The 27,369-nt window shown below is 38.8% G+C and overlaps 1 protein-coding gene across 22 annotated transcripts in view; it reads right to left on the bottom strand.

Moving 5' to 3' along the window:
* The window catches only part of RBFOX1 (RNA binding protein, fox-1 homolog 1), a 1,165,955-nt gene that overhangs the window by 361,840 nt on the left and 776,746 nt on the right, over nt 1-27,369 (bottom strand). For 19 of the 22 annotated variants that reach the window (XM_017808961.1, XM_017808958.1, XM_017808962.1 and 16 more), the window contains one exon: nt 17,412-17,453. The exons of 1 other annotated variant lie outside the window; for it this stretch is intronic. In XM_017808961.1, the coding sequence (XP_017664450.1) occupies nt 17,412-17,453 (42 nt within the window). Of the gene's footprint in view, nt 1-17,411; nt 17,454-25,635; nt 25,639-27,369 lie in introns of those variants that run through there. 2 more of the 22 variants (XM_017808977.1, XM_017808972.1) reach the window with 2 other exon arrangements.

Genomic DNA, 27,369 nt, shown 5'->3' with positions numbered 1-27,369 from the left:
GAACATGATATATTTTCCCCTGGGGGATCACAAGGGATTGGTGAGATATTAAGGGTAGATTAAAATAGTTGCTAATAGCAAAAATGAAATAATAAATTGTGTATTCGTGATTAATCAAGACTAGTTATGTATGTGATCAGCACTTTCTTATTGGCACCTAAGCAGTTCAGGTTTAAAAAAAACCCAAACATAAAATCAAGCTCTAGTTTCTAAGAGTTCCATTACCTTATTAAAGGCCCATAATTCATGGACATCTCTTGGCATATTTATTAATGACACAGAAGATGGGAAATAGCATTGATATTGCTGCTTACTGCATTGGAAGATAAAAAAAATGCAAACTAAGTTTTTCCTCTTTTAGAGGATGTAGGAGCTGCAAGAACATCAAAGTAATCTCTGTGCTCAATGGTATGATCTCTATTTTTTTAGGTCCTACATCAACATATAGAAGGATATTGAAATCATATATTTGATTGCAATATGGATTGCAAAGACAAAACTTATTGACTTTAACAAGTCTATGTTTTCAACTAAAGTCTGTTCTTCAGAATTTAAATCAGAGGAGGGATTTAATAATTCTTTTAAAAAAAAAAAGCTTAATAAAGGAGGGAGGGAGTGTGATGGTAATGATTATGCTGACATTACTGGTAATGAACTGGTTTCTTTTACTTGAGCTTCACCAAGAAAAGATACCAATGATGCACGTGATACATGAGCTGCAACAAGACTAAAATCTCACATAATTTACACAGAACACAAAAAATAATTTGAAACATTTAGAAAGCTAAAAATATTTGTGTTTGTGCTTAATTTCCACACTTTAACGGCCTCATCTATCACTGCTATTTATGAAATGAAAAACTGCAAATGGTTAGGAGGTATGGTAACAAAACAAGCCCTTAATCTGCTCTTAAATCACTGCAGCGTTAAGGGGGTGGGTTTTGCTGCTGCTGTTTTTCAGGCTTTTGCTTTTTGGATTCAGCATAACTGCAGAGGAGCAACTGAAGCACAACTTTATGTGTGCTTCAGTCGGTTTATAAACTGTTCTGTGTTTTCACCACACAGTTTTGGTTTTTTATTCATTTTCAATTAATTTCTACTACTTTACCACTTCTGCCGCTTTTGATGCAAGAAATTAGTTTCTGTGTTCATTTGCTGCACAACAAGGTCAGAATATAGTCCCAGGAAAGCCTGAGGAGCAACCAGCCAACAATCTGGTCATTAGACATCACCACAATTTAAAAATATCGAGTCAGGACTCCTGGTTGTTTGAAGAACTGTGTTCAGTGCACAGTCCGAGGAGTGACAAGCAGGACAGAGACAGATGGGAGCCTCCTCAGATCCCACATGCATGGGATGCTCACAGCTGATCATTTCCCATTAGACAGCAAAATGGAACTTGCCTGCCCTCTTCTTAGCACATGTTGGGAAGAACCATGAGGGGTCTGACCCTTTGCCTGGTAAATTCACTCCATTTGTGATGTTTCTGGAACAAAGTGAGCGGCTCATTTCTCTCAACATTCAAACTTCTATCCTGACAAGACTTTTTGGGTAACTAAGAGACTATAATGAACCCAAACCAAGTGATCATTGTTGGATTGGTAACAGCTCAACCCCTTATCCACAATTTCAGTGGCAGGTGCTATTTTGCTCCTGCTTTTTCGCTGGTTTTAGTGAGACCAGACTCAGCCAATAGTTCTGCCAAGGAAAACTCTGGCAGCCAGAGGAAAACCTCACATATTCTCTCCTGGTTTTAAGCTGTCATAACTGGGCTCCAGCCTCAGTCCTGATCTGGGAGGGTGTCGCTGTGGGGTAATGATGGACTTGATTTTACTTAGAATAAAGTCTGTGAAAGAAAAATACCAGAAAATTAACACAAGGACAATGGGATCAGAACTTAGTGGCTACTGGAAAACATTGCTTTAACTAAATTTCCTGAAATGTTAGTATGGCTCTCCAATTTCCTTCTGGATAACGCCCAGGTGTTTCTGCAAATCTTCAGCTTGATTCAGGTACTATGCTCATACAGATCACAAAAAGACACAGATCTGGTTCAGCATGTAATCATTCACACTTCAGCAAAGCAAGCTGGATATCAAATATTGAGTACCGGTAACAAGTGGCTCTTGATTCATCTGTTCCTTGAGAACTTAGATTGGTTGAATAAAACTGAATGAATTTAGTATCTCAGGATAATCTCAAGCAGAAAAAAGAAACTAATGTCATGAGAAAAATTACCTCCAGGCAAATGTTTGCTTAGCTTTAGTCAACATCTTCTTTCCACTGCCCATAAAATCTTTGATTCAAGAGAACACAAAGACAACTTACAGTCTTATAATGCATTTTTAAAATCCGGTACAGGGTATTTCCATCTTCACAGCAGGACACATAATTATATTCTCCTTAGGACAGGCTAAGCTGAAACCAACTATTGCTAACTATTATCTGTTTGCTGAAATACAGAAGGATTCTCTTTTCAAGATACTACACTCAAATTTGCTTTGGGTAAGGACCTTCTACCCAGTAGTAGAGCCAACTAATCCCATTCCTCAGCTGACATCAGCCAACATGCTGCTGCCAGCAGAAGCATAAATCAGTTCACATCATTTGATGTAGGGACATCAAGGGGCAGGGGGGAGGGATGACATTCAGGTAAATAAATAAAACTTGCCACACTTGCACAATAAATCAATACAAAGTTATATCCATGACTTCTTTAAGTAATTTCAACTATCTTAAGGTAAGGTTTTGTTTTAAAAAGCGGGGTAGGGGTTAACATTTGATAATCATCACTAACATGATAAAAGGTTGCTATTACCAATGACTTAAGGACTTCTTCCCTGTAATTTTCAGTTTATGAGTTTATAAATTGCTTTGTTATTTAGTGCAGGCTCCTTAAATCCTGAAGTCTTTATGCACTGGATGATAACAAATGGATCAGTTTTACCACTTATAATAGTTCAGTAAATCATGAAACAGTCTACCTTTCAGCAAAGCCATCATAGAGAACTTATCACAGCAAACCTATCAGTTGTTATTTCTGCCTATATACCTGACAAAGCTAATTCATGCTCTGTCTCCGTGGCACACTCGTTTTTTAACAAGGTGAGAACAGCCTGGTAACTGTATCATTGTTTTGATTTGGTGAGGGACCTGCATTTCCACAGTGTGTGCTAAAAGCACACCTCCTCCTCCTCCCAGGCTGATGTCAGCAGCGCTGCTACAACAGACATGGCATGAAAAAGGCAAAAAATCTGCTCCCAGCCAGCTGAAATCTTGGGAAGAGCAGCAGAACCAGCCTTGCCATTAGGTTGCTCAGGATCTCCAATCACAAAATCAGAAGGGCCTCCAGAGCACTGTCCTGGTGAAGGTGTTGCCCATCTCCAGGCATGTAAAATGACAAACAAGTAGACACAGGGGCAGGGTTTTAGGGAGGTGCTGTAAGGGGGGGAAGGTGTGTATGTTGTATGGAAAATTAAAACACTAAAACACTGGCCATCCAGAGAGAAAACAGGGAAAAGAAACAAATAGGAGGATTCACACATCTACAAAAATAGACAAGAATCACAGAATCTGATGATGCAAAAAGGTGATGCTAGAGGTGCTGGCCACTCCCAGTGCACAAGAAAAGCACTGAGTTGACTCTGTGAACAAAACAGCTGAGTATGTAATTTTTGTTGGGTTACTCACTATTGCTAAATTACCTGTCTCATTAAAGCTGGTTTTTGTGTCCCATGTACAACTGCAGAGTGTGAAACTCTGTGTACACAACTGCTGGGGTACTTTTTACAGAAGTAGGTGCTGTGTTTAATAATCAGGGACCTCATGTGCAAACGCTGGCACACACTTGGCACACTGAGTTCCCCAGTCAGGTACACGCAGTCAGAGTGATGCTCTGGCAGTGGCACTGGGCTGAAAATAACTCTCTTCAGAATCTTCTTCTGATGTTCTGTTTGAAATTCCTAGTCCTGATTCTCAAGGAAATCAGAGACTGCTTGAGGAGCTGTAATGGCACCATCACATTGAGAAAAGGAAGCCGTGATGCTGCTCTTTAATAAATCAATGCCTCTTTGGCTGCCTTCCAGACCACAAAAACACTTGGGCATCTTTGCCTGCCTTTCATTTTGTGACTTGTAGGACTCTCTCCATCATCTTGATGTCTCTAGATATTCTCCACAGCCCTTTCTTTGTTGTTTTTTTTTTGGCTTCTGTAGTGAGACTCACTGAACATTCCCCTTTAATAGGTCTCAGATTATGGTTTTCCAGCAACCCTTGACATTTACTGAAACCATCTGTGCATTAATGACAAGTAAGTAGCAAGACAACAGTTAAGTGTTTCCTCAATACATGCACTGTGCTGTATGTACATGTATGCCCAAATTTGGATTTGCAGAAGTGACTCAAATTATTTTGAGATCACTTCAAATTTACTGAGAAGCTTCTGCCCATCAGTCCAAACCAGGTGAGGGAACCCAGGGAATGTCAGGAGACAAAATGAGATGAAGAGTGCCTGCTTGGAGTCTGGTAGGGGGACTGTCTTCCTGTTGTCTTGGAGCATGACATATCTCTGAATGGATCTGTTCTTGTTCACACTGAATGCTTAACAGTACAAAGACCCACCTCTAGATTTAGAATTTCTTTAGACAGGACACGGTTGTTTTTGAAGGACAGGTATTTCTAGAAGAATTAGTGCAAGATGCAACTACTTGTAAAGAAGTCCTTGTAGTTGAGTAGCTGCACATGCACCCTGCAGGTAAATGCCCACAACATTGCTCCAAGGAACACACAGAGACAAGAGACCTGTGCCTTGCTTTGCCCACAGTGACAGCAGATGATGACTAGGTCACTACACCCCTTCCAACATCCCCACAGAAGGAATGATTTTTTTTTTCTCTGGTCTAAAAAATTTGGGGAGTATGCAGCTTATTGCAGAAGGTCAAATTTGGAATACTTTTGCCTGCATGTTTCAAGCATTACAAAGCCTGTCAGGCCTCTGATTCTACACCCACTTGCACAGCAACCCAAAGGCCAGTAAACCAGGCAATGATCAAACCAACCTGTGCACACTTCAGACCACCCCACTGCCTCCTGGTACCGTCAGAAATTCCTTCAGCAAAGTGGAGCTGGATTCCCTGACTACTCATTCTCACAATTACAGAGTTCACTTATCACACAACTCTTTTGTCTGAAATCAAAATACTCCCTGCATTCTCTCCTTACACCAGCTGCCCATTCCTCCAGTTATTAAATTGATTGTACATTAGAGATGCCATGCTTACCTCAGACACTCTCCATTAGGAGAGATCCAGCCTGTACACTAAATATTTAATTTGGGCTCTGAGATGCTCTGAATCTACGTATTCTCTATTTTCCTAGGGGGTTCATGGTTCATATCAGTAGGATACTTCTTCCCCAGCAACAAAATGCAAAGTTAACTATTTCCAACAGCAAATGCACATGTACTGACACTGAAACAAAACAAAATAAACCAAATTACATCCTATTCTGAAGACAGTGAAATTCTGGAAATATAACCTCACTCCCAAATCTAAATGTAGAGTCTTCTGGTAGCATAGACTGAAAATACTTTTGTGTGCATGTGAAAACTGAGATTTTTTTTTTTTTCTTCCTCGGGAGGGAAATTGTCCAGTAGCATCACAAGGAGTGATTGTTCCTCACTTTACTGTCCCACCTTTCATCAGAGACAAATCACTAACGTGATGGCAGCATTCTGATGCAGCCTGAGATTACTGCACAGTTCTGAAGCACCTCCCAGGACAAAACATTGTTGGCACTTTGAGCGAGACTGAAAGAGAGCAGCAGCAAGGGGCTGACCCAACATCTGCTGCCTTTGTCTTCAAAAAAACCTGTGCACATGGGAAAAAGGAGCAGCCTGTGTGACCACAGCCTTGGGTAACAGCATCACTACCCCTTCCCTCTGGGACTACATCAGTCCCAATTGGGCTCCACACACAGAGCAAATTGCAAAATGCTGATCAAAGGCATCACAGTCTTTTACTGCTTCTCACCCAGCAAGACCTTGCTAAACCACAGCATCTTTGCAAACAAACAATATTAAAGCATTTCAAAAGATACTCTGATTTTTTTTGACATATGAAATTTAACGTGCTGTTGTGGAATACCAGCAAAGAACATTTAGAACTGGGTGCCCTGCTTCTATTTAGTGACAGTCTCTTAAGTCCACACAGAGCAAAGGGGTAACCAGCAAGGCTTCTTCTCCATTACAACCTGCACTTCAAACAAGGAAATTCCCCATGAGCAGAGCTCATTAATGCAATTCTTTAGAGGCAGCAAGACTCCAGACTGCAGTATCAGATTGCATAAAGCCCATCTGGCCACTCAGAGGTGATATTTTGTGTTGTTTTCCTCTGAGCATTCAACTCAGCTGCTCTCTGTGCACTGAGTCTCCCTGTTCACCAACCAGGTTGGATTAAACCCTTCCATGGTTATGGATATCCAAACATGCAAGTCAAGGAGCACAAACACCCGATTCTTTCTTTGATTAAGATACATCTTTTAAGATTATTTCTATGCTGCAAATTCTGATCCTGTTTAGATTCCTAACTCCACCTGGCCAAGGAAGGAATGTTCACTCCCTGTTTTCCCTGCAGTCCAGCAGGAACCCAAGCACCCAAGAGGCAGAGATGTGCACCTGACTGCTCCATCCAACACAGCAGCAACACTGGGCTTTAGTCCCAGCAACAGAGCAAAGGAAACAGTGCAGGAACATGGCAAGCATTTGCCTGGGATTTAGTTCAGAAAACCACGCAGGGACATAAATCTGCTTTTGCTTTTTACTGTAATAACATCAAAAACCCCTTTGTTTCAACGGAGTTTCCTCTACATTCTATTGTCACACTAATTGCAATATGATTACAGCTGCGTGTTTACTCAGATTCTTTCTAGTTTTAATAACTAGAAAGTTATGAAAATAAGTTTTATTTTAATAAGTGTTTTCCAGCCCTTTCAAAATAAAACTTGGGTGATCCTGAATGAAATGTGAAAACACAATTTCATTAAAAAATTGGAAAAATAGGATTTTTTTTTCCCTTTCAATCTTTTCTAAATAAAAGTCCACATTTTTCATATCATTATATATTTGGTATCATAGAAGCCACAGAGTTCTCTAAAAATGGTAAAAGTCTTTTTGAGACTTAAAACCCAATACCCTTATGTATTATCTTGGAGTCTCTAACAGCTTTTCAAAACAGGAAATTAGTGAAAAAAACCGTTTTTTAGAATTATTTTGGTTCAGTCAGAAGTATCTCAATTTTAATGTACTGAATAGAATACGGAAACTAATTTTTTTGCATCCAATACATCTGAGAACTGTATAATAAGCATTGCTTACTGTTTTCAAACCAGAAGGAACTGCATGGCAATGTTGGCACACCACGACTGCTCTGTTCTGATGTCAACATGTGAACAAATTCTAAAATTTGGATACATACAAGTTGAGAAAAATGTCGTTATATTTTTAGCACTGATGAATATTCAAAATATTTTACTGTCTCTCCCTGTAAAATAGATACTTTGGATATAAGATTATCAGAACTGAAAGAAATCCCCCCAGTCCTATACTATCCTATCCACATTTCCATCTGAGCATGAGAGTAGGAAGATGACCAGCACTCAAGACCTGCACATTTCAAGGGCTTAGGATAAATTAAGTTGGTAAGTGAGTTAATAGTCTTTCCTAGATTTACATCTGTTGTTTGGGATTTAAAAAAAGAAAAAAAAATCTCTGTTTAAAGGTGAAAGAAAATAGTAAAGTTACAGTAACAGACCTCTGCTGTATTTTGGATTACTGCTTTTCAGGCAAATAACGGGAACTATTTTTCTTAATTGCAAATCAAATAACTACAATTAGATTTTAAATGTGCATTTTAATGGAAGCAGGACTGAAGTAGCCCAGGAGTAACATATCCTTGAGCTGGGGGCCTACAAAGTGAGCCAAAACTCAAAAAAATAAACTACCTTTTCAAAGGCATCGTTATGGAATGTGTTGCCAGGTTTTTACTTGGGAACTGTGGCAATATCACGAGAAAATTCCTGGGAGATTTCAATATTAAGGATGGGAAGTGCCAGTTACAGTGGGAAGAAAAAAAAAAGAAGAAGGGGTGAGCTAAATGATGAAGAGTCTGGATTTTGTTTCCAGTGCCTGCAGGTTTTAGATGTAAATGTACGTGCACAAAACTGTGTGCCTGGAATTATTAGGAAGCAGAAGTATTTGCAATCTTCAATCCACCCTAAGTAGCAAAACAATGATGAGTTACCTACATCACATGAACTGATCATGATCATGAAATACCTACATCATCTGATCATGAAATATTGTGGAAATAAAACAGGAGATTAATGCAATCTACCTTAAAATTCCCAGGTACTGTGCTAAGTACAAAAGGCAAACCAGAAATCGAGGATGTATCTGAACCAGAGACTACTGGGCCAAAAGCAGTATCTTACTCTGCTCTTGTGAAGTGCCTGTAATTTATGGTGCTATATAAATGATTTTTAACAAGGATGAAAACAGCTGTAGAAAGCAGTAGTTCAGAGAATGGGGGGGGGGGGGGGGAGAAAAAAGAGAAATGAGCTGATAGCATATGAAGTAATCTATAGCACGAAGGGAAAACCAACCAAAAGGTAATAAAACTATTCATTATGTGCTCTTTGGAGGGCAGCTGCTCTCAAGTAGCAAAGTGACCTTGAGATGAACACCACTTTTTACTTCCACTATTGTACTCAAAGACATGTTAAGAATCCAAAGGCAGAGACAACTGCTGTATGAAAGAAATGCTGTAAATGGAACTTGTGAGCACAGAGAATATCTGTATTTTTGCCCATTACCTACGGAATAACAGATTCCATGGCATCTGATTACATACTCGGGACACATCCGTAGCCACTCCTTCACATTAAGGGCTTAAATTTCTGGTATTAGTGGAGCATATAAAATGCCTGTGATATGGTGTACTTGGGTTTTATATCTCCCTCTCCCTGTCTAAGCCATACTGTCTTTAAAGCTAACAGAGGTGATCAAAGCTCCAAAACACACACCAGCAGGAGGAAAAAACACTCCTGAAACAAGGTCAGCTTCTCCCAGGGGTGCAAAACAACAAAGATGCTACAAACCAGCAAAGCATTTCTGCCTTTCTCAACTTCATGGCTTATGAAATGCATCCTCTAGATCTCCTGCTACAAAAAGAAGAATACCAGCTGAGCATTTCTTTCACCCCTCCATCAATTTGTCCCTAAATTGTCCACTGACACTGGTGATTGTCTCAGTCAAGGGGCACTTGGCCTTGTTGACCTTCACGAGGCTCACCTTGCTCCAGCTCTGCATCCTACCCAGGTCCCTCTGGATGACTTCCCTTCCCTCCAGTGTGTGACTGCCCCACACAGCCTGGTGTCATCAGCAAACTTGCTCAGGGTCCCCTTGATCCCACTGCCCTTCTTTAGGACACATTAGGAAAGCATCAAAAAGATACAGAGATGTACGTTTGCTGATCTTACTGTTCCAACAGCTTCTGTAAACACAGTGAAAAGTGTGAAACTCTGGCTAATTCAGTTTTTACTAAAGAAATTTTTGCTTCAAGGCTTTGTGAAGACAAGACAAATTATTAAAGTTATTTTTGAAATTCTCTACTTCTCTTCATCTGTCTTCCAACAACAGGAATGGCTCCCTGCTCGAGCCCAAAACTTCAAGATGGTGCAAACCCACTGTCAGCTTGATAAAACATGGCTTGGTTTGGTTTGTTTAGTGTACCTTTTTTTTATTTCTTTATCCTGCTTCCTGGGATTTTGTACCAAGAAAACCACTCCTGCTGAACACAAAGAGAGACTTGGCTTTCAGGACAACTTGGGATTTTGCAGCAGAATAGAACAGACCACAGTCACTGTTTAAGTACTAATAAAAGACTGGAAGACTAAGAACAAGTACACACTTCTAAAATCCTGGCCAAAGATTTCACCCTTTATCTTACACTATGGTGGATGTCAGCTACAATGTGTAGGACTGGATCTTTAAGCTGTATATAAATATTGATATATGTTTGTATGTACATCCATACATGTAAATATTGATGCATGCATCTGAGTTTTTGTTTAGGATTAACTTATTCTTCCTTGTAATTCTACTGCTTTGAAAAAATTTGGCAGCTACTTAAAAAAGCATAATCAAAGGGTTTTGTAGAGTGGCAAACCTGACCAGTGTAAACAAGAAAGGTTTAGAAGGATTTTACACAACATAAAATGACCATTAACATCAACACTAGAACACGATGCCCATATTATAATCAATATTCCTTCATTCTCTCTACTTGAAAAAACAGTGGTTCAAGAAGTCAATGTTGCCCAGTGACTCCATGTCCTAATAAAACTACATTGTTTGGATAGTTCATATAAGATGAGGGTTTTTTTTTCAGTTATTAAAATATTCTTAATGCTTCCTTTGTTCCCTTTAAAAATCTAGTTACTCTGTCAGTTATTTTCTATATAAATAAATGATAATAGAAATCCACCATGCAGAAGAGTATGTTAAAAATCCAGCCCAGCTACCTGCAACTGAAAAGCTTTTCCTGTTTTTTTCAGGTTTTTTCACCCTCGTGACAAAGAAAAAGAAATAGTACAAGCCAACAGCACCTCCAACTCCAAACCATACAATATCCCCCAAAACCACACAACCCCCACCCAAGCCAGAAAAAACCAAAACCAACCAAAAACCTGCAAAAATCCAAGACAGTCAAGGGGAAAAAAAAAAGAAAAGCCAACCCAAATTGCACTGTAAACTAGATAGTGTTTCCTGCTTGAATGAGGTGTGACATTAAAGGCACTATGATCTTTGCTAGTCAAATTGCCTAAGCAACAGCAGAGGTTGAAATAATAAGTCAGGATAGTATAAACACTGTTAAAGTTGTGCACTCAAAGGTCTGGTTTCAAGATGATCAAAGACAAACTACAAAAGCTGTGTGGGGAAAAAAAAAGAGCTCCCTCTCAACAAATACGAACTAAGCAAGAAAACCTTTCTTCTTTTCTAGGCCAGCATCCCCGACCGCAGCGAGTGCTCTGCAACAGAAGCTGGAGGAAGTCACTGCACAGAGTCTGTACCAAAAGTTGCTGTTCTGAGGGCAGAAGCTGCTCCCAAATCCAGGGTGGATCCAGTGTTGTGTTTTGCTCGTGTTTGTGGAGCGGGGGGAAGAGAGAAGCAGGGTACTGAATTCATGGTGGGCACTGGTTCAGCCCTTGTGCCAACTAAATCCATTTCCTCCTATCCCTTCAGAAGTTTACCACGTCCTGAACCTTCATTACACTTACTGAACTACCTCCTAAAGCAATTCCCTATCTCTGGCTGTCTCTATATAGCTGTGAGTCTAAATACACACTGAGGAGCTGCTGAAATCCCTATAGTGTGCTGCAACTCTAGATGGAATCCGCCTGTCACACTAAATGGATGGGTAGTTAGTGAGAACATTGCTTCAGCCCCACCAAATATTACTGTAATCCTTCCATTTCAGCAATTATGAAGCACCATACAGAGAAAATACTTGACTGTGCAAAAATCAAAGTTGAATTCAGAAGAAAGTGGCCTTTGAACAGTAGAAAATCCTCTCCCTGCTGTTCTCTGAGAGAGATGCCAAAACAACACCAGGAGAGGAATGGAAGGTTTTCTGAAAGGCATTCCATCAAGAGCAGAGTCAGGACAATACCTAAAGGCCTCTTAACTATTCCTGAAAGAGTTTAAAGAACTCTGAAGTAAGTGGCACCACTATTCAAAGCGCTGCAAACATTTTTTTTCTTCTCTTGATCAAAGAGGCCCATTGGCAGTGAGCATTTGGAGGTAACAGTGAGCATTTGGAGGTAACAGTGAGCATTTGGAGGTGACAGCATCCTCCTGGGGAGAGGCCATGTCACCTGGAACATGAACCACCACAATTTTCATTACCTTGCCACTGTTACTTCCTATAATCACCATAATACCTAACAACAAATTGGAGGCCAGCATTAAGAGTCACTATTCTTGAGGAGGCTCCTAAAGTTTGCCAGGATTGCCAAGCAGACTGCAAGACAATTTTATGCCTCTCTAGTTGCCTTTCCTCCCCCCACCCCGTACATATTCATGCCAAGGAAAGTGAAAATTTAAATGAAATCACATCCTTACAATTACCCCTTCTTCCCACAAGTTTGGTGGACTACTGACAATACTTTTATTCTTTTTTAGATCTTAGCTCCAATAATTCTTTCCCAAACTGTGATGTGAAATACTCTATATGGAACCACTGGGAACAGAGCTGGTAAGGTGGTGAGTGAGATTACTCTTATTTCATTCCATGTCAATGTGTAATACAGATCAGGAGCCAAAAATAGGCCTTTTTGATCTCACCTACCTGTATCTTCACACTACACCTACATGGATGATGACACATGCAGCTCACTGCAAGAATAACTACAGAAACTAAAGAAAGATCATTTTAAGGCACTTGTCTGGCACGTCAAATGCAGCATAACCTACATATTCCTAAGGAAAGGACAAGTAGTAAACACATCAGATCGATCCAACTCTACTAGTACACCTTAGTTTTTCCCCTTTTAACCCTTTCTCCTTTAAGAGAGGGACATATAAGATTGAGTAATTCCAGATTACTCTTCCAGGCAAAATGTACATGGGCTGTTTGCAAATGCAGACCAGAGATTTTCAGAAGGAAAGGCAAACAGTGACATTTTTATCAGCATCCAGAACAAGCTGCCCAGTTTTGCAGGAATGCTGTGAATTACTGCGTTCTTTCTGGTAACAAGACATCACTGACTCACAAAACAAGCTTATTATACGCCTTTCTTTTCCTCCAGTCCAGTGTGGGAAGAGGTGGATTGAAAGCAGAGGTTCTTTGGCCAGGCACTACGTAAGTTCTGCCCCACTATCACCCAAGTGATTTCAGAAAACCCTCATCTACTTCACAAATTGCTTCCACTCTGATTCTCTTCCTCTCTCCAGTTGTTTGGTTTTGCTCAGCTCAAACTGATCAAAAAATTAGCATCTGCTAATCTGAATCAAAATTTGCCTCCTTAGTGCATCAGAGGAACGCTGTACACGAAAAATGTCAATGGATTATTCTTAGATCACTGGAGAAAAAGCTAATGCCACAATGATGAGCTTCAAAAATCTTCTTCACAAAGTTTCCAGAAAAACTCATCCGCACAGCTGAGCACATTACAAACCTGATGAATTAATGCACTGAACAAAAACACAAAAAGGGCTAAATACTGCAGGATTAGCGTTGCTTAAAAATTATGCTGGACATAAATGCCTTTGCTTTTGTTTTCTCCCTACCTGGCATAACTTTGATACGTTTTTGGCTCCATGTCAGAGCTTATTTGATTTACCACGTAAAAGACAAGCCAAACAGAACAATACTGAATGCAAAAATTCTTTTTGTCTCCTTGAAAATTAGAGTACTATAAAAATATAAAAGTTGATATTAAATACGAGATGATAGTAAAACCCTGCCCTGCCCATTTTTCAGACCAGAGAAGGAACTCTGGCTGCATATAATGCATCTTGATAATAAGCACATGTGAAAGCAGCTGTTAATTAGAGCAACAACTAGGTCACTGAAAATTTCAGGTCAAGGAAGCTAATGACACCATTTACCATTAGACCTCGTTGGTATTCACAGGAACATTTATAAGCCCTCCTAACATTAGAGTTTAAAATTGCTCTCTGCCCACCTTGGAGAGCTCATCAAGTGTTGCTGCACGAGGACCAAAAGCTTATATAGCACAACTCATGTCAGTGCAGATACAGGAGTTCACTTGAAACAATTATGCTGAGTTAATAGTGCAAAATAATAAATTATGAGTTGAGAGGAAGGTTGGGTAAAGCTTGGTGAGCTTTAAGTTAGCCTGTACATTTAAGTAATGTCCTCAGGCTATGATAAAAAAAATAAAATGCTAGGCTAAAGTCAAAACAGCAAAGAAGGGTCAGTGGAAACAGCAGACAGACTTCTGAGGCTGTCACTGCCCTTTTTTAGAGCTTTATGTACTACAGCTTATTTCTACCTAAGGCTGGTATCCTGGTCTTCTTCACAGCCTTAAAGAACCTGGATCATTCCTGTTTCAAAGGCTGTTTTTCAGACCTAAATATGAGCAGAAAAGTGTTTTTAAATGATTTTGAGCAAGCTGTGAGTTCTGTGTCTTTCCAGGTCATTTATAATGCATCAGGAATGACAACTGCATTAAGCTCCACACAGAGACTCATAAAACAGCAAGTGGCAGCAGGAAAGAGTCAGAGAAGAGGAGAGGGTGTAACTGTCCGAGAAGAGATTTATAAATCAGGATTAGATAACACAAAACAGAGTGAGGGGGACTAAACTATCATTATTTTCTTTAAAGGAAACACTGACGAAGCACAGTGCGTGGATGGAGGTGGAGAGAGCAATAATGAGGACTCAATTTGCCTTTAAAAACACACTGGTTGTTTAGTACAGCTTGATTTAGATGACAGCAGATTAGAAAGCAAAAAGAAATTACAGAAAAATGAAAATAATTAATATTTGAGACAGCACATTGTAATGAAAATCATTGCCAAGAGAAAGTAAAACTTGAAAAACGGCATTAATGCTCTGTTTATTTTTAAAAATCAGATGGATATAAAACAAACTCAGCTTGTGTTATGTATCCAAATGGAATAAAAAAGTCCCAATCAGCCATGCTAAAGATAAAATTCCCAGAGTTTTCTGTATGATTTCTCATTTAATAATTCAAGTATAAAGAGTAATGTCTAACTGGGAATTGCACTAGGTTGGCAGGGTGAATAAGTTACCAACTTGTGGTTTCTGTCCTTTGCAAATCTTGAGCAGAAAGGGGTGAAAATACACTGGCTTCCTTAATTATTAGGATTATCATTCATTGTAAATATAATGTATAATGGCCAGAGGCTCCAATGAGTTTCATTACTCTAAATGCTTTATTCCAGAACAGTGACACTCTGCTTTGCACTTAGAATTTAAAAGGCAGTGAAACAGATAAGAGGTGAGAAATGTCTGAAGAAATGATTATAGGCAGAGTCAGATATTTCTCGGTATAGCCACACAATGTCTAATTATTTATTTACACTATTAGGATTTTAACAAGCCTTTCTTTTGAAACTTCTTTATGACTTGTAAACCAATGAATGACTAGGGAATCGAAAAAGGAGAGTGGTAGACACATATTCATCTTAGAATTAGCAAGGAGGGTGGGAGATAATATGTCTTTTTAATTTTATATTATTAGATGATGTAAGGATAAGCTGGTTTAACAAACACAAATGAATATTGGCATTTTATTATTTTAATCCTGTTTTCTTGTTCTATTTCAATTCTTTCAGTTGGGATGAAACAATATTTTGTTGTGAAGAGACTGCCTCACATCCAAGTATTCACAGGTAGGTCACAAACCCCTAAAGAAGAGACTGCAGGCCTGCAAAAGCTATTTCAGCCACTAAACACGACTTTAACAGCCCTGCTCAGCTGGAGAGCCAACCTAAAAGTGACAGGATGGTCAAGGTACACCCTCAGAGTGTTAAAAGTGCAGCGTCTCCACATAATATATTTAAATTTCACTGTGTTGCATCCCAGCAGACAAGCTGTGAAAACTCCAGTAGATCCCTGGCACTGGGGAAGGTTTGGGTGGTTGATGACCAGGCAGGGGAAAGGAGAAGCTCTGTATTTTTTGCTTTTGCTGTGTCTGTGTGAGACTTTTTGGGGGTTCTGGTTTCTGTCCTACAGCCCCAAGCTCTTCCTCTGGGTGGGCATTGCTTTCCTGGCATCCCTGCCTCAGGAGCAGAGTTTACACTGGTACCTGTGTTTTGTGTCACAGGAACACCACGGGAGGGGCAGGAGAGGATGTACCCACTTTTAGTAGGTTACAGATGTGGTTTTGTCTGTAGTTGTCACGTTTCTGACATGACACAAAGCCCTGAGCTCATTGTTAGATGTAAATGTGTAATACTGGTACAGAAAGACACAAAATTTTTACTGCATCCCATTTTATCCACTACTTTGAAAATCCACACATTTTTACTTGAAGAAAGAGCTGGCAGCCTCCTCACATTACATTTAAAACCAATGGTTTTCTTCGTTCAAGGGAGAAAATAAAACCAAATGAAAACTTTCTTTGTTCTCAAGGCACTGCTACCTCTTGAAAAGCTTGTCCTTCAGGTACTATTGCAATATTTTAGCTTTGACAGCTGCTCTGTTGAGACATGACTACTGATAAAACAAAGCTTTGTCACTCCAGCTCCAGTACAATGGCAATGCACATGTCAGCAAGAAAAGAATTGAGGACAGTATGTGATGCATCACTCTTGCATAACTTGTTTACCAAAAATCCCATTACAAGCGTGGTGAGGACCAGCTGAAGCATCTCAATATGTTGGTGGAGTTAATCTAATGAAAGGCTGAATGTATGAGAACCCTGCACCATGCACTTCAAGATTAGAGTATGTTCTTTATACTTGCAAGTCACGAAGGCATAGTTGATGTTTAGTAAACAGCAAACAAATAAAAGAAAATGCTGCTTTGACTATTTCCAACAATATTTTTGTTTGTACAGAAACTCACATTTCCTTCAGGCCTCTCCCTCTCTACTTCCATAGGGAATTTCGAGTAAATACTTGTCATGTGATATCAAATAAATGTAGGTCTGTTAACCAACATATGGATGAAGAAAAAGCTTTTGTTTGGTCAGGGTTTTTTTGTTTTAGTCAAAGAAAGCTCTTACACCTTTCCAACCAAATACTAGAATCAATCAGAAAACACTTGCAATCAAAAATACTTGCAATCTGCAGAGATCTGTAGCATTTAAAGGGAGCAGGGACTAAAACCTGTTTAACACAGTCACTTTAACACAGGAGAAGGGGAAAACAAAATAAAGGTCAGCAACCTGGGTTCAGGAACTCCATCTTGTTTACAGACTGTACACAACCAACATACACACTGAAATACCAGCTCCCTCACACTCCTAGCACTGATTTCTTCTGAGAGTACACAGACTATAAAAATCCAAAGGATAATTCTTGTTTGAAACAATCTTAGTAGTGGAGACAGTCTGAGAAACACAGTGACCTTTCCCACTAGACCTTCACCTGGTGCATAGGAAGGGTTTGCTGAGTGTCAAAAGAGGTCCTGTGAAAAGTTATTTGCTGCCAAATCTCACTACAATATGGAAGAAAAACCTGGATCTACTCTAGCTGTTTTATATTGAGAGATGTACAATATTTACCAACAAGCAACAAATGAACTAAATATGCTTCTCTTAAATTAAGTAATCCATCTGTCAATAGCACAAACTAGACTCTGCTTATGTTTTAAAAGAACAGAATATATTATACAAATAACATTTGCATGAGCACTTACCCTTAGCTGGTCTCTTTCACAACTCATCTGTTGTTTTGAACTCTACAAGAGGAAAAAAGAACACCAAAATAACTTTGAAAGCATAACATTCTTGCCACAACAAAGCTGCTAAATCTACCTATGTTACACATATAAATCTTGGAAATGTGTCTAAACACAATATTGCATTGTGGATCTAGACAGAATCATTACTGCAAGAAAGTTGTTTTACCCACTTATATTTTAAAATTACAAAAGGAAATAACCCAGAACCCACAACAAATCTGAGGTAGAAAAGCACTTTTTTTTTAGATTTGAAACACTTCATTGGTAGTTCAGTTCAGGAAGAAGCTTTTCCCTGTTTCTGTTCCATCACAAGTCTGCGCTGTGTTTCTGAACACCCCTCTACTAAGATACCATGACACATTCACAGCACACCTAAGAAATAAAGATATGGAGGCCTCATATAAGTGATAACACACATTCCTATGACAACTTCCAGTTCTGATCAGGTGTAAGAATAACTCTGAAGATTACTTGATTCCACAGCATATCTTTTTCTGTGCTGCTGTCTCTGTTTTGCCAGGTTTATGAGAAATGCTCTCCAGAGTATGAGAGCTTTGCTCAGGAACATACTCAGATGTTGATTTGTCCAGCCTGTGGGGAGAGGTTTTTTTAGTCTGTTGGGTTTTGTTTTGTTTTGTTTTTAAAAAGAAGTATTTTAAGAATATTTTATAATCATTAGGTAGTATAATTAGCCTTGAAAGTGCAATCACTGTCATTCCTGTCATTAATGTACATGGCAAAGAGTTCACAAAACATGAAATCTGATGCAATGCAAAAAAATCAAATCTGAATCTTCAAAGGTTCAGAACACACTTTTTGCTCCTTTGTACTTGGAAAAAGTTAAAGCATGGACTAATACCCATTTGTACAAGCCATTTTCACTCCGTAGTGATGACGAAAAACTTCTCAAAGTTAGGTTACTACAAACAAATAAAGCTGCCAGCCCTTTTTTCAACATAGAAGAAAGAATCCTGGTAAGGAAGTTACAAGCTAAACCTTCTACATGGACAGCACAAGTTTTACAAAGCAGTCCCTGTACGAAAATACAAAGTCTAACAGAAACAAATGCTCTTTGAAGTTCTCTAGCAGGGAATAAAATGTAAAGGAATTCAGCATAGGGCTAATTACACTTCCCCTGAGGAGTCAAACTAAGTACAGCTAAAGTCACTATCACTTGCAGACTAATGATTCCACTTTTCAAAGTTCATGGCTTTACAGCATTTATAAATTACTTTAAGGTCTTACTAGTCTGCACTGTAAGTGTTCTTGCATAAGTCTCAAGAGTTAATTTCAGATCTGAGTTCCATATGAGCCTCTTCACATTGATTAAAAAAATAAAATAGATGGAGTATTTCAGCTGGAAGGGACCTACAATGATCATCTAGTTCCTTCACTGGAAATGACTGTGAAGAGTCTTTCGGAAAGACTGTCTGAAATTTATTTTTGCTGTTTTACTTCCATTTTAATACAAGGGAAAATAGCTTCCAATTGTACTTTTAATATCACCCTTTGAAAAGAATGTGGTGTCCTCTTCCCCATGGGATGAAACTTTTGGCTCTGAACTCCCATTAGCTGCACAGATTTACAGACATTCTGCCTTCAGACAGAAAGGTGACCAGGGTGCTTGAAGATCTGGAAATACATCTAGACAGGGAAGTAGGAAGACCAGGATACTTCATCCTGGAAATGAGACAGCTCCAAAACTTGTACAAAACTAACCAAAAAACCTGTATCAAACATTTGTAGAGTGGAGCAAGGGTTATAGTTATTGATTATTTAAACAGATAGTTAATTCTGTGTTTTAATTAGTCTGGTACTGTAATATGAAACACAAACCTGACAAATACCTGACAGCTCAGCCACCAGAACAGGATATGTTATTTAAGATTGAAAAGAAGTGTTTATGAACAGTGGGAGAACACAAGAGAGAGGCAAGGAGTGAATAAGAGCCCAGGTGTACAAGTCAGGAGAGGGTGACTGCACATCAACATCCAACTGCTCCTCCACAGCTGGCAGCAAAAGAAACAGAAGAAAAACATTCATTTATTTAACACAAATGGCTTTCTTATGATTGTGAAATACTATTTTAAAATATACTTTGCTTCAATCTACCACCACATCCATGGCACTCTGGTTACTAAAGGAACAGAGAAACACAGTGGGGACAACAAGCAGGACACACCAGTGCCAGCAATTCCCTTGGTTTAAAGTTCAGCAAATACTTGAGTCCAAGCTGTGTGTTTTAGCTAAAATAACACAATCCATTGCAGGATGAATATCCACCTACACAGCTCCCTCATCACCCTTCACACTGGGAGCTTTCCAGAACAAAAGCAACAAGGCTTAGTGAAAAGGCATTATTAGGATGAGAATAAAAAGAAAAAAAAATGAAACAAACCAAAACTTCCCTCAATGAAAAAAATCTTTTTCCTAGTTTAAACACCGATGCATCTGTCTGTCTGTCTGGCCCTCTATTTATCAGTTCAAGTTTATTAATGTACATCTGGGAAAGGCTCATTTGGACACAAGTAGCTTTCTGTGCATCTAACCAGTGCCAAATTTGCTCTCTCATTTTGTCTTTTTTTTGCTATCCGTGCCAGTTTAAGAGAAACATCCTGGCAGTACTGAGCACTTAAGGGAAAACATAAATAATGCATTTACAATATGTAAACCTGTAAAGATAAATGAGAAAAACTGAAAGCTATAACATATTTAATTAATGATCAGGAGCCCCTAGAAGCAAACCTTGTGCATATCCTGCAATTTTAAATACAGTGCTTCTCAATCCTGAATTTACTTTGTTATGTCTCTGGATTGAACCATGTGCAATGAACTATTTCTTTATTTTAGCTCAAGACTGCTTGAGGAACCCGGTCAGTACATTGAGTGTCATTGTGTCAAGCTCTCACACACTGTGAGTTTAGTGAAAAGAATTCCTAAAAGATTGATCCTCTTTAAAGGGTTTCATCAAGGAAAAATTTTCAAAGAACTTGAACAATATTTCAAGACTACAGGTCTCTTTAAAAGACAGAAGGCTTAGAAGACACTCATGCTGTCAAGCTCCATCATTTTAAACCCCAAAAAGACCCTTTGGAAATCCTGTGCAACCTGCTGGTGTCATCCCCCAGGGAGCTCATGACTAGAAGGGGGAAGCTGGTTTTGTTTTCTTTAAGTAACAGTAACAGGCAGGAGAGTGAAGATCTTTTAAGTGTATTTATCAGTCATCCACAATGCCTACCTCTGAAGAAACTGGAAAATAGAAAATGGGACCCGTGTACGTATGAATGGACACACGAGGGAGTGACAGCACCACTCCAGGTGATAAGGAATGCCAGCAGTCCACCTGGGAAGTTTTTTTGCTGTCAAGGTTTTTAAGTGTCATTTTAAAGAAAAGGTTTAGGTGATGGGACAAAGAGAACAACAGGATGGGGACAAGGCTATTTACAGAATGTGCTGGTTAAAATGTAAAAGGAAAAAGTATTCTCCTTGCAGTACAACAGTCCCAAGTATTTGTTTTACATTTACAAATTCAAAATGCTTTAAGGATTGAGAAAATCCTTTGAAATGGAGTTGGTTGAAAAATAACCAATGGACATCTAATGTCTTTTACATTCCAGATATTTTGCCACAAACATTTGAGGTAAATGGACAGCCTGTGTTCTGAAACCAGTGCATATGAAACCCTCCTGTTTTCCACTGAGCACTCACTGCAATTACTCAGCCAAGATTTTCTGTGCAGCTTCAGACACCCACTCTAACAGCAGGGCCAGGAAAGGCCCTCCAGCACTGCTGTCTCTCTCTTTCCACCTCAAAAAAGGCCAGTGAAAATACGATGACCTGAATTGTAACAATATTCCTGTTTTCCTTAGGAAAGGAGAGCTTACAGTCAGTATCTACACATAAACTGTGGAACATGAGAGCCAGATGTGAAAAGCTTGGCCCTGCTCACAGTCACAGTGCTTTTACCAAAACTTAACTTCCTGACTGGTGATTGCTCATTCATCTGATTGAGGCCTTATATTTCTCCTCATTCATAGATCAAACAGCTGAAATTAAACCATGGATTATTCCATATTAGTTGTGTTTCACTAGATACTTTGGGACATTTCATACTATTTGCAAAATCCATCTGTTGGCGTTTTCTCTCATTAGATACCCATCTCACTGTAAAAGTCTTTTGTCAAAAATTAAATGCTTGTGTTTTTACCTTGCCACGCTGCCCAAAAATGCTGCACCACACAAGGAGACACACCATGCACTGCTGTATTTCACATGGAAACAGTCACTCCCCTTGCATCATTTTATTACATATTAGTGTTCATTATCTCATTGCCCTACAGAATTCTGAAGAAATGATGCTTCAAGTTATTTAATATGTGGAGAGAGTATGGGCTTGTACATAAATGTATAAATAATGTTGCCCATTAATCTAAAATTGCTTTTCAGTACTGCATGTGAAAACCCAAAACACAAATGGAGAAACAAAGTCCATCCCCAGAGCTCACAATGCCCCAAAACAGAGCCTGAGGTGCTCAAACACAGAAGACTCATTAGAAATATCAGTAACTGCACAAACATACAGGACGAGTTGAGCTAGAACTGGGGTTTTCAGAGCCTTTGGTAGTGACTTACAGCATCATTTAGAGGCTTTCAAATAAAATCAGTATTTCTTCCTCAAGGACTAACTGGGGCCATCCTCCACTTTCTTTAAGAGCTGCCCACATTTTCATCTGCATGTCTCCTGAAAGCCCCCAAACTTTGACAAGTCTAATGAGGTAAAAGTGGGCTCAAGACCTATAGATTGTTTGTTCCATTCTGTTACTAATACAAAGGGCTACAGAACATATATATCTCTGCATATGTAAATTTTTTCCAGAACACAGAGCTTCGGGTTTCTCAGCTAGGTATGTGTTTGCATGCAGAGAATTTTAATTTCATGGGGTTTTATTACCACCATCAGTTATTGTGCTCTAGCAGTGGCTGGAGGGACTGATTTATTCTCCAACACCCTTGGCTGGCTATTGTATATCGACTGGTGCTGCTCTCATAAATATATTTGGGCAAAGAAATGTCTACAGTTCTGTGCTAATACTAAGCAGAGCTAAGGTTTCAAGTGTCACATACAAGTGGGTTTATTTCTACTGGAAGAAACAGGCAATTATTATGGCCCATTGAGCTCAGATTAAGCATTTCCATCAAAAAAAGAAAAAGAGCCTGGTGCTACAATCCTTGTAAAGCTGTAAATGCAAATGGGGACCATCTCATCTTCCATAAAAAATAATCTATAGTTTTATAGGTTTTCTCCCTCTCCTGTTCTTTTTACCCTCAAATTAGCAAAGTATTGCAAACAGGATCATTTTATTGAGGCAAAAAACCCTATAAAATCTCCAAAATTAAAACAGAAACACTGTTAAAAAATTGTTACATTAAAACAATTTGTAGGCAATTATTTCCTTGTGCAAAAGGGCTCCTTTAGGCAACTGAGAAACCCAAAGCCCAGTTTTCGTTGTTTCTTGTCTTCAGGATATGCTTCTTCACCAAGATTTTCTACGTTGCTTGAACATTGTTACCTGGCAAGTACAGTGGGGTGGGGTTTTTTTGTCGGTTTTTTTTTTGGTAATATAAATTAGGAAAGTCATCTCTAACAAAATATTTGTTACAAGTACCATTCTAGATAAACACTTGTGTGGCAAAGCCTCAAAATTAAATTCTGCATGTATGTTCTGCACGGAGTAACCCCATGAGAAACCTGATCCATAGTTAGTATTCAAATGTAAACTCCTTTTCTCCATAAAGGACTAGCCATAATGCATTTCATTTAATTTGCCTGCATAACACAAAAAATATTATAAGGAATAATCAGAAGGCAAAGGCAGTGTACTACAAAGAATAAATGGACACAATGAAAATTGTAATTAAAAATATCGTGATGTTAAAGCAGCAACCAGTGTAGAATTACAGTATGTTATCTTAAAATGCAAACAGGCCCAGACCAGGCCTGGCATATTACATATATTACCCTATTTACTGCTGCATAAATCATTTCTGTTTCATAAGTATGTTGTTATTACAAGAATTTACTCTTGTAAGATCTTGTACCTTTGGGGAAAAGGATTTTAAGTTTCTTTCCTTAAAGTCCTACCCAGAAAAAATAAATTAAAATGCAGATGATGGCATGGATACCAATGAAGTGATAAACTCTGAAGCTCGTGTAAATATAGAATGAAGAAAGTGGAGATACTTATTATCTGAGTATCTGATACTGCTGAATTCTGAGGGTTTGCATTACACAAACAAGGCAGTAAATCTGTTATGCTGCATAATAGTTTTGAAGTAAAGATCATGGGCAGATATGACGACTAAAAAATATATAATAAAATAAGAATATATAGAGTATAAAATGTATTTATCTGTCTATACAGAGAGATAAAATAAAATGAAGAGAGGGTTTAAATAAAAACTCCACTTTACACAGAATAGTGTCTTGTATTTTAACCAGGAACTTCCTCCCAGCCTGTTCAGGTGGTGGTTACAGGAACTGCAGGTAACGACTCAGAAAGACACTTCAAGGAAGAGGAGAGAGCAGCAGACTGACAATGAGGATATCACTGGAGACAGGCCTGGATTTCCAGACAATTACCAAAGCCAGTTATGTTACAAATTGCTCCCAGAGCCGTGGCCTGGCTGTTATCAGCAAACATCTGCACGGCCACTTGCTGTGCTCGTGTGCTGATAAAAATAAGGCAGGTTCGTTCAGTCCCCGGTGCTTGACAAATTACAAAAAAACTCCCAAACCACAGCTTTTATCTGGCACATCCACATTATTGGCTGAAGAGGCCATTATGGAGGGAACTGCTCTGAGAAAGCAGATATTGCCAGGTCAGCAAGAAGCCAATGAACTGACAGATATCCAGACTTTCATTTGTCCCCACACTTGGATTTACTTCTTTTTCCAGTTAAAACATTAGGGTATCATAAAGTGAAAGGCTGTGTGTGTACAGATATATTTATATATATAAAACAGTTTAATTTATATGAAGTGATCCCAAGCATGCCAAAAGGTCATTCTTCAGTACTAACCTAATAAATCAATCATCATAAATTGATGATTTATCATCAATAATTGATCTGTAGAACTTATTTTATTCATCCAATGATAAAACAGGAAAACCTTAGAATGTTTACCATGATAAACAATTTAAATTCTACAACTGGTTTTAACTAAGACATAATTAATATCATTCCACTATAGGTCAAATTAGTTGGCCAGTTAAGCTATTGATATTACTCTTTTTTCCCTTTGTTTTGTGTTTGGTTTGGGTGTTGTTTCTTTAACAGGTAAGAACTTCTGTCACAAGCAGGATTTGTAGTTGTATAGATGTGTACTTTATATACCTACTCTTGTCAGTAGAATTTGAATGCAAAAAAAAAAAATGAACACCATGAAGTGCATTAAAATGACAGTCTGTTTTCATGTATCACTCCACCTAAAACTTGAAGTTTTGATGGATAACTTCATTATTTATGAAACATATATGTGCTTCTTATCTTTAGCTCTTGGGAGAGAATTGCAAGGACATAAATGCAAGATGCAAATCAATCATTAGTATTCACACACATTTTCAAGAGGATGGTAGAATGTCATTACTGTCTTAAATTACCCTTTTCTGGTTTTCAGAAAGGAAAATTTCAGGAACTGCAGCACTGTTTTTGCTTGCACACACAGAGATCACAAATCCAAACACAAGCACTGTACCCTTTGCTACATTTATCAGTGTTATTTTGCATGAAGCAGAGTTGGCCTATCCTGCACTAAATTATCAAATTGTGGACTCCTCAGGTGAGATTTTTTTTCCCTAAAGCACGAAGGAATTATGCCCTCATGAAGTTTAGAGGGAGAACTTCACACCGTATGTGTGAGGTCAGTAAATACACCCAAACCCACAAGTCTTTTTTCTTTGTTTTTGAATGAATGAATAAGTCCCAGAGAGAAAAATGTGTCCATCCCACCTTGAACTGGGACTGTTGTTGCTCTCATGGCACAAGCCTGACCTGTGCTCTGCACCAGGGTTCACTCCCCCTCTCCATCACACATTTCTGTACGTGCAAGAAGCTCGAATCAGCAGAAAGGGCAGGCAGATATTTAATAAGCTCCAAGACCACACATGCCATTAGGAACTTTCTACTTAGCTTTATACAAATCTGATAATGTTCAGGGGAACTGCAGGCTGTACAGGCAGACAGAACATTTGGCTCTCAGAGACACAAACCAATCACTTTGCAAAGCTGTTGATACTCATTCCACAGGGAAAAATCCTGGTTTGGTTCTGATTTGCACTGTAAATCTTACTTATCAAAGGCAGTACTTTGCTGAGTACATCAACAGAACTGCAGAGGAACGCTAGTGAAATGAGTAATTTTAGATTTAGAGACGCAGAGAAGGGTAAAAATCTTCTGCCAGTTGTCTGAAGAATAAATCCTGTTCCTTGCACTTACCAAATTGCTCAAAGATTCACTGTGGCTCACAGTATTCCAGAGGTGGGGCAAGACAGGGCAAATATGGCAAGACAGAGCTTCTCCTGCTCCACCTGAGGACCTTTATGTAATCACTTGACACAGTTTTCCAGGTGTCATCGTATCAGTGAGAAATCACAGATGTCATTTTGGATAGATGACCTTTAAAGATCCCAATCTGTTCTATGACTATAAGTAACATAAGCAAAATCAGCAATACTGGCTATTCTCATTATTAAAATGAGTTATCAATTAACAGTTGATCATCTTTTAATATTCATGTAAAAAGAAATAGATACCAAGATAATTGTGGTGCCAAACACAGCTGTATGGAGAACAAAATACACCAGTAAATGAGAACAAAGCAAGCATGAATTACCTCCTAATACCTTTGGTTATATTTAGCCTCAGATTATGCCAGTAACAAAGAGATATTCAAGTGGTTTTCCAGGTTTCTTCTCAATGGAGTAAAACATGTACTTTCACACTGCTCTGGATTAGGGATTTTTTTAGGAGTCCTAAAGTTCCTCCTTGGGAGCTACACAGTCTGATTTGCACCTTGTGTGTTCACACTCACACCCAGAGCTGAAGTAACTCCTCATACCCTTGCTCAGCTTAGAAACTGTGCCTTGAAGGAATTGTTTCCTGAATAGTCACAATCCTTTTTCCTGCCTGGGGAGATGCACCTTTCAGGAAAATATTTAAATTCCCTTCCCATTTGCCCATGGCTAACAAGTCAAAAAGCACCTGGCAAACCCCAAAATTTCTGAGTCTGTAGCACTGGTGCCCTGAGAGGAAAGTGTTCCATTCTGCACAATACTCACAGCCAAGCACTGCACAGGGAAGGAAGGGCAGAGTACCTTAATCTCCTCTCCTAAACAGCTTAACTAACTACAGAAGATGCAGTGCATCCAATAACTACCCAGGAATTGTTCCAGGAATGCATTACAAAGACTGTCAATAAACTTTAATTAGTAATATATTTTTAGTGGCAGTGCTACAGCTTGCTGCAATGAAACATTTCTCCCAAGAATTTCTAAAGCTTTCCTAAAGAAACCTTGACACTTAATAATGAAAGACAGAGATTGTCATATAACAGCATCCATTAGGGCACTATATTCTCCTCACTCAGAAGTGGTAAGGTTACTTTGAACAAGTAACTCTCATTTAAAATGTTCTTTACTTTTCTGTTAGGAAAATGAACAATCATTGGCAAAATTCAGGTGCAGCTGACAAAGTTAAACATTTTCTTTTTCACCTCTTAATGAGACCACAGCACTGGCCTCACTGTCCTAAAAATAGAAAAGCAGAGGGAAACATTTAAAACTTGTGTATCTCTGTGCACCTGCATGCACACCCACACTCATTCTGCAAACTAAATGTCACGTTCTTCAATGAC

Source organism: Lepidothrix coronata, unplaced genomic scaffold (assembly GCF_001604755.1).
Source record: "Lepidothrix coronata isolate B3197 unplaced genomic scaffold, Lepidothrix_coronata-1.0 Scaffold24, whole genome shotgun sequence".
Classification (NCBI taxonomy): domain Eukaryota; kingdom Metazoa; phylum Chordata; class Aves; order Passeriformes; family Pipridae; genus Lepidothrix; species Lepidothrix coronata.
The sequence above is the reverse complement of the archived record's forward strand: the minus strand, read 5'-3'. Positions and strand labels throughout refer to the sequence as shown.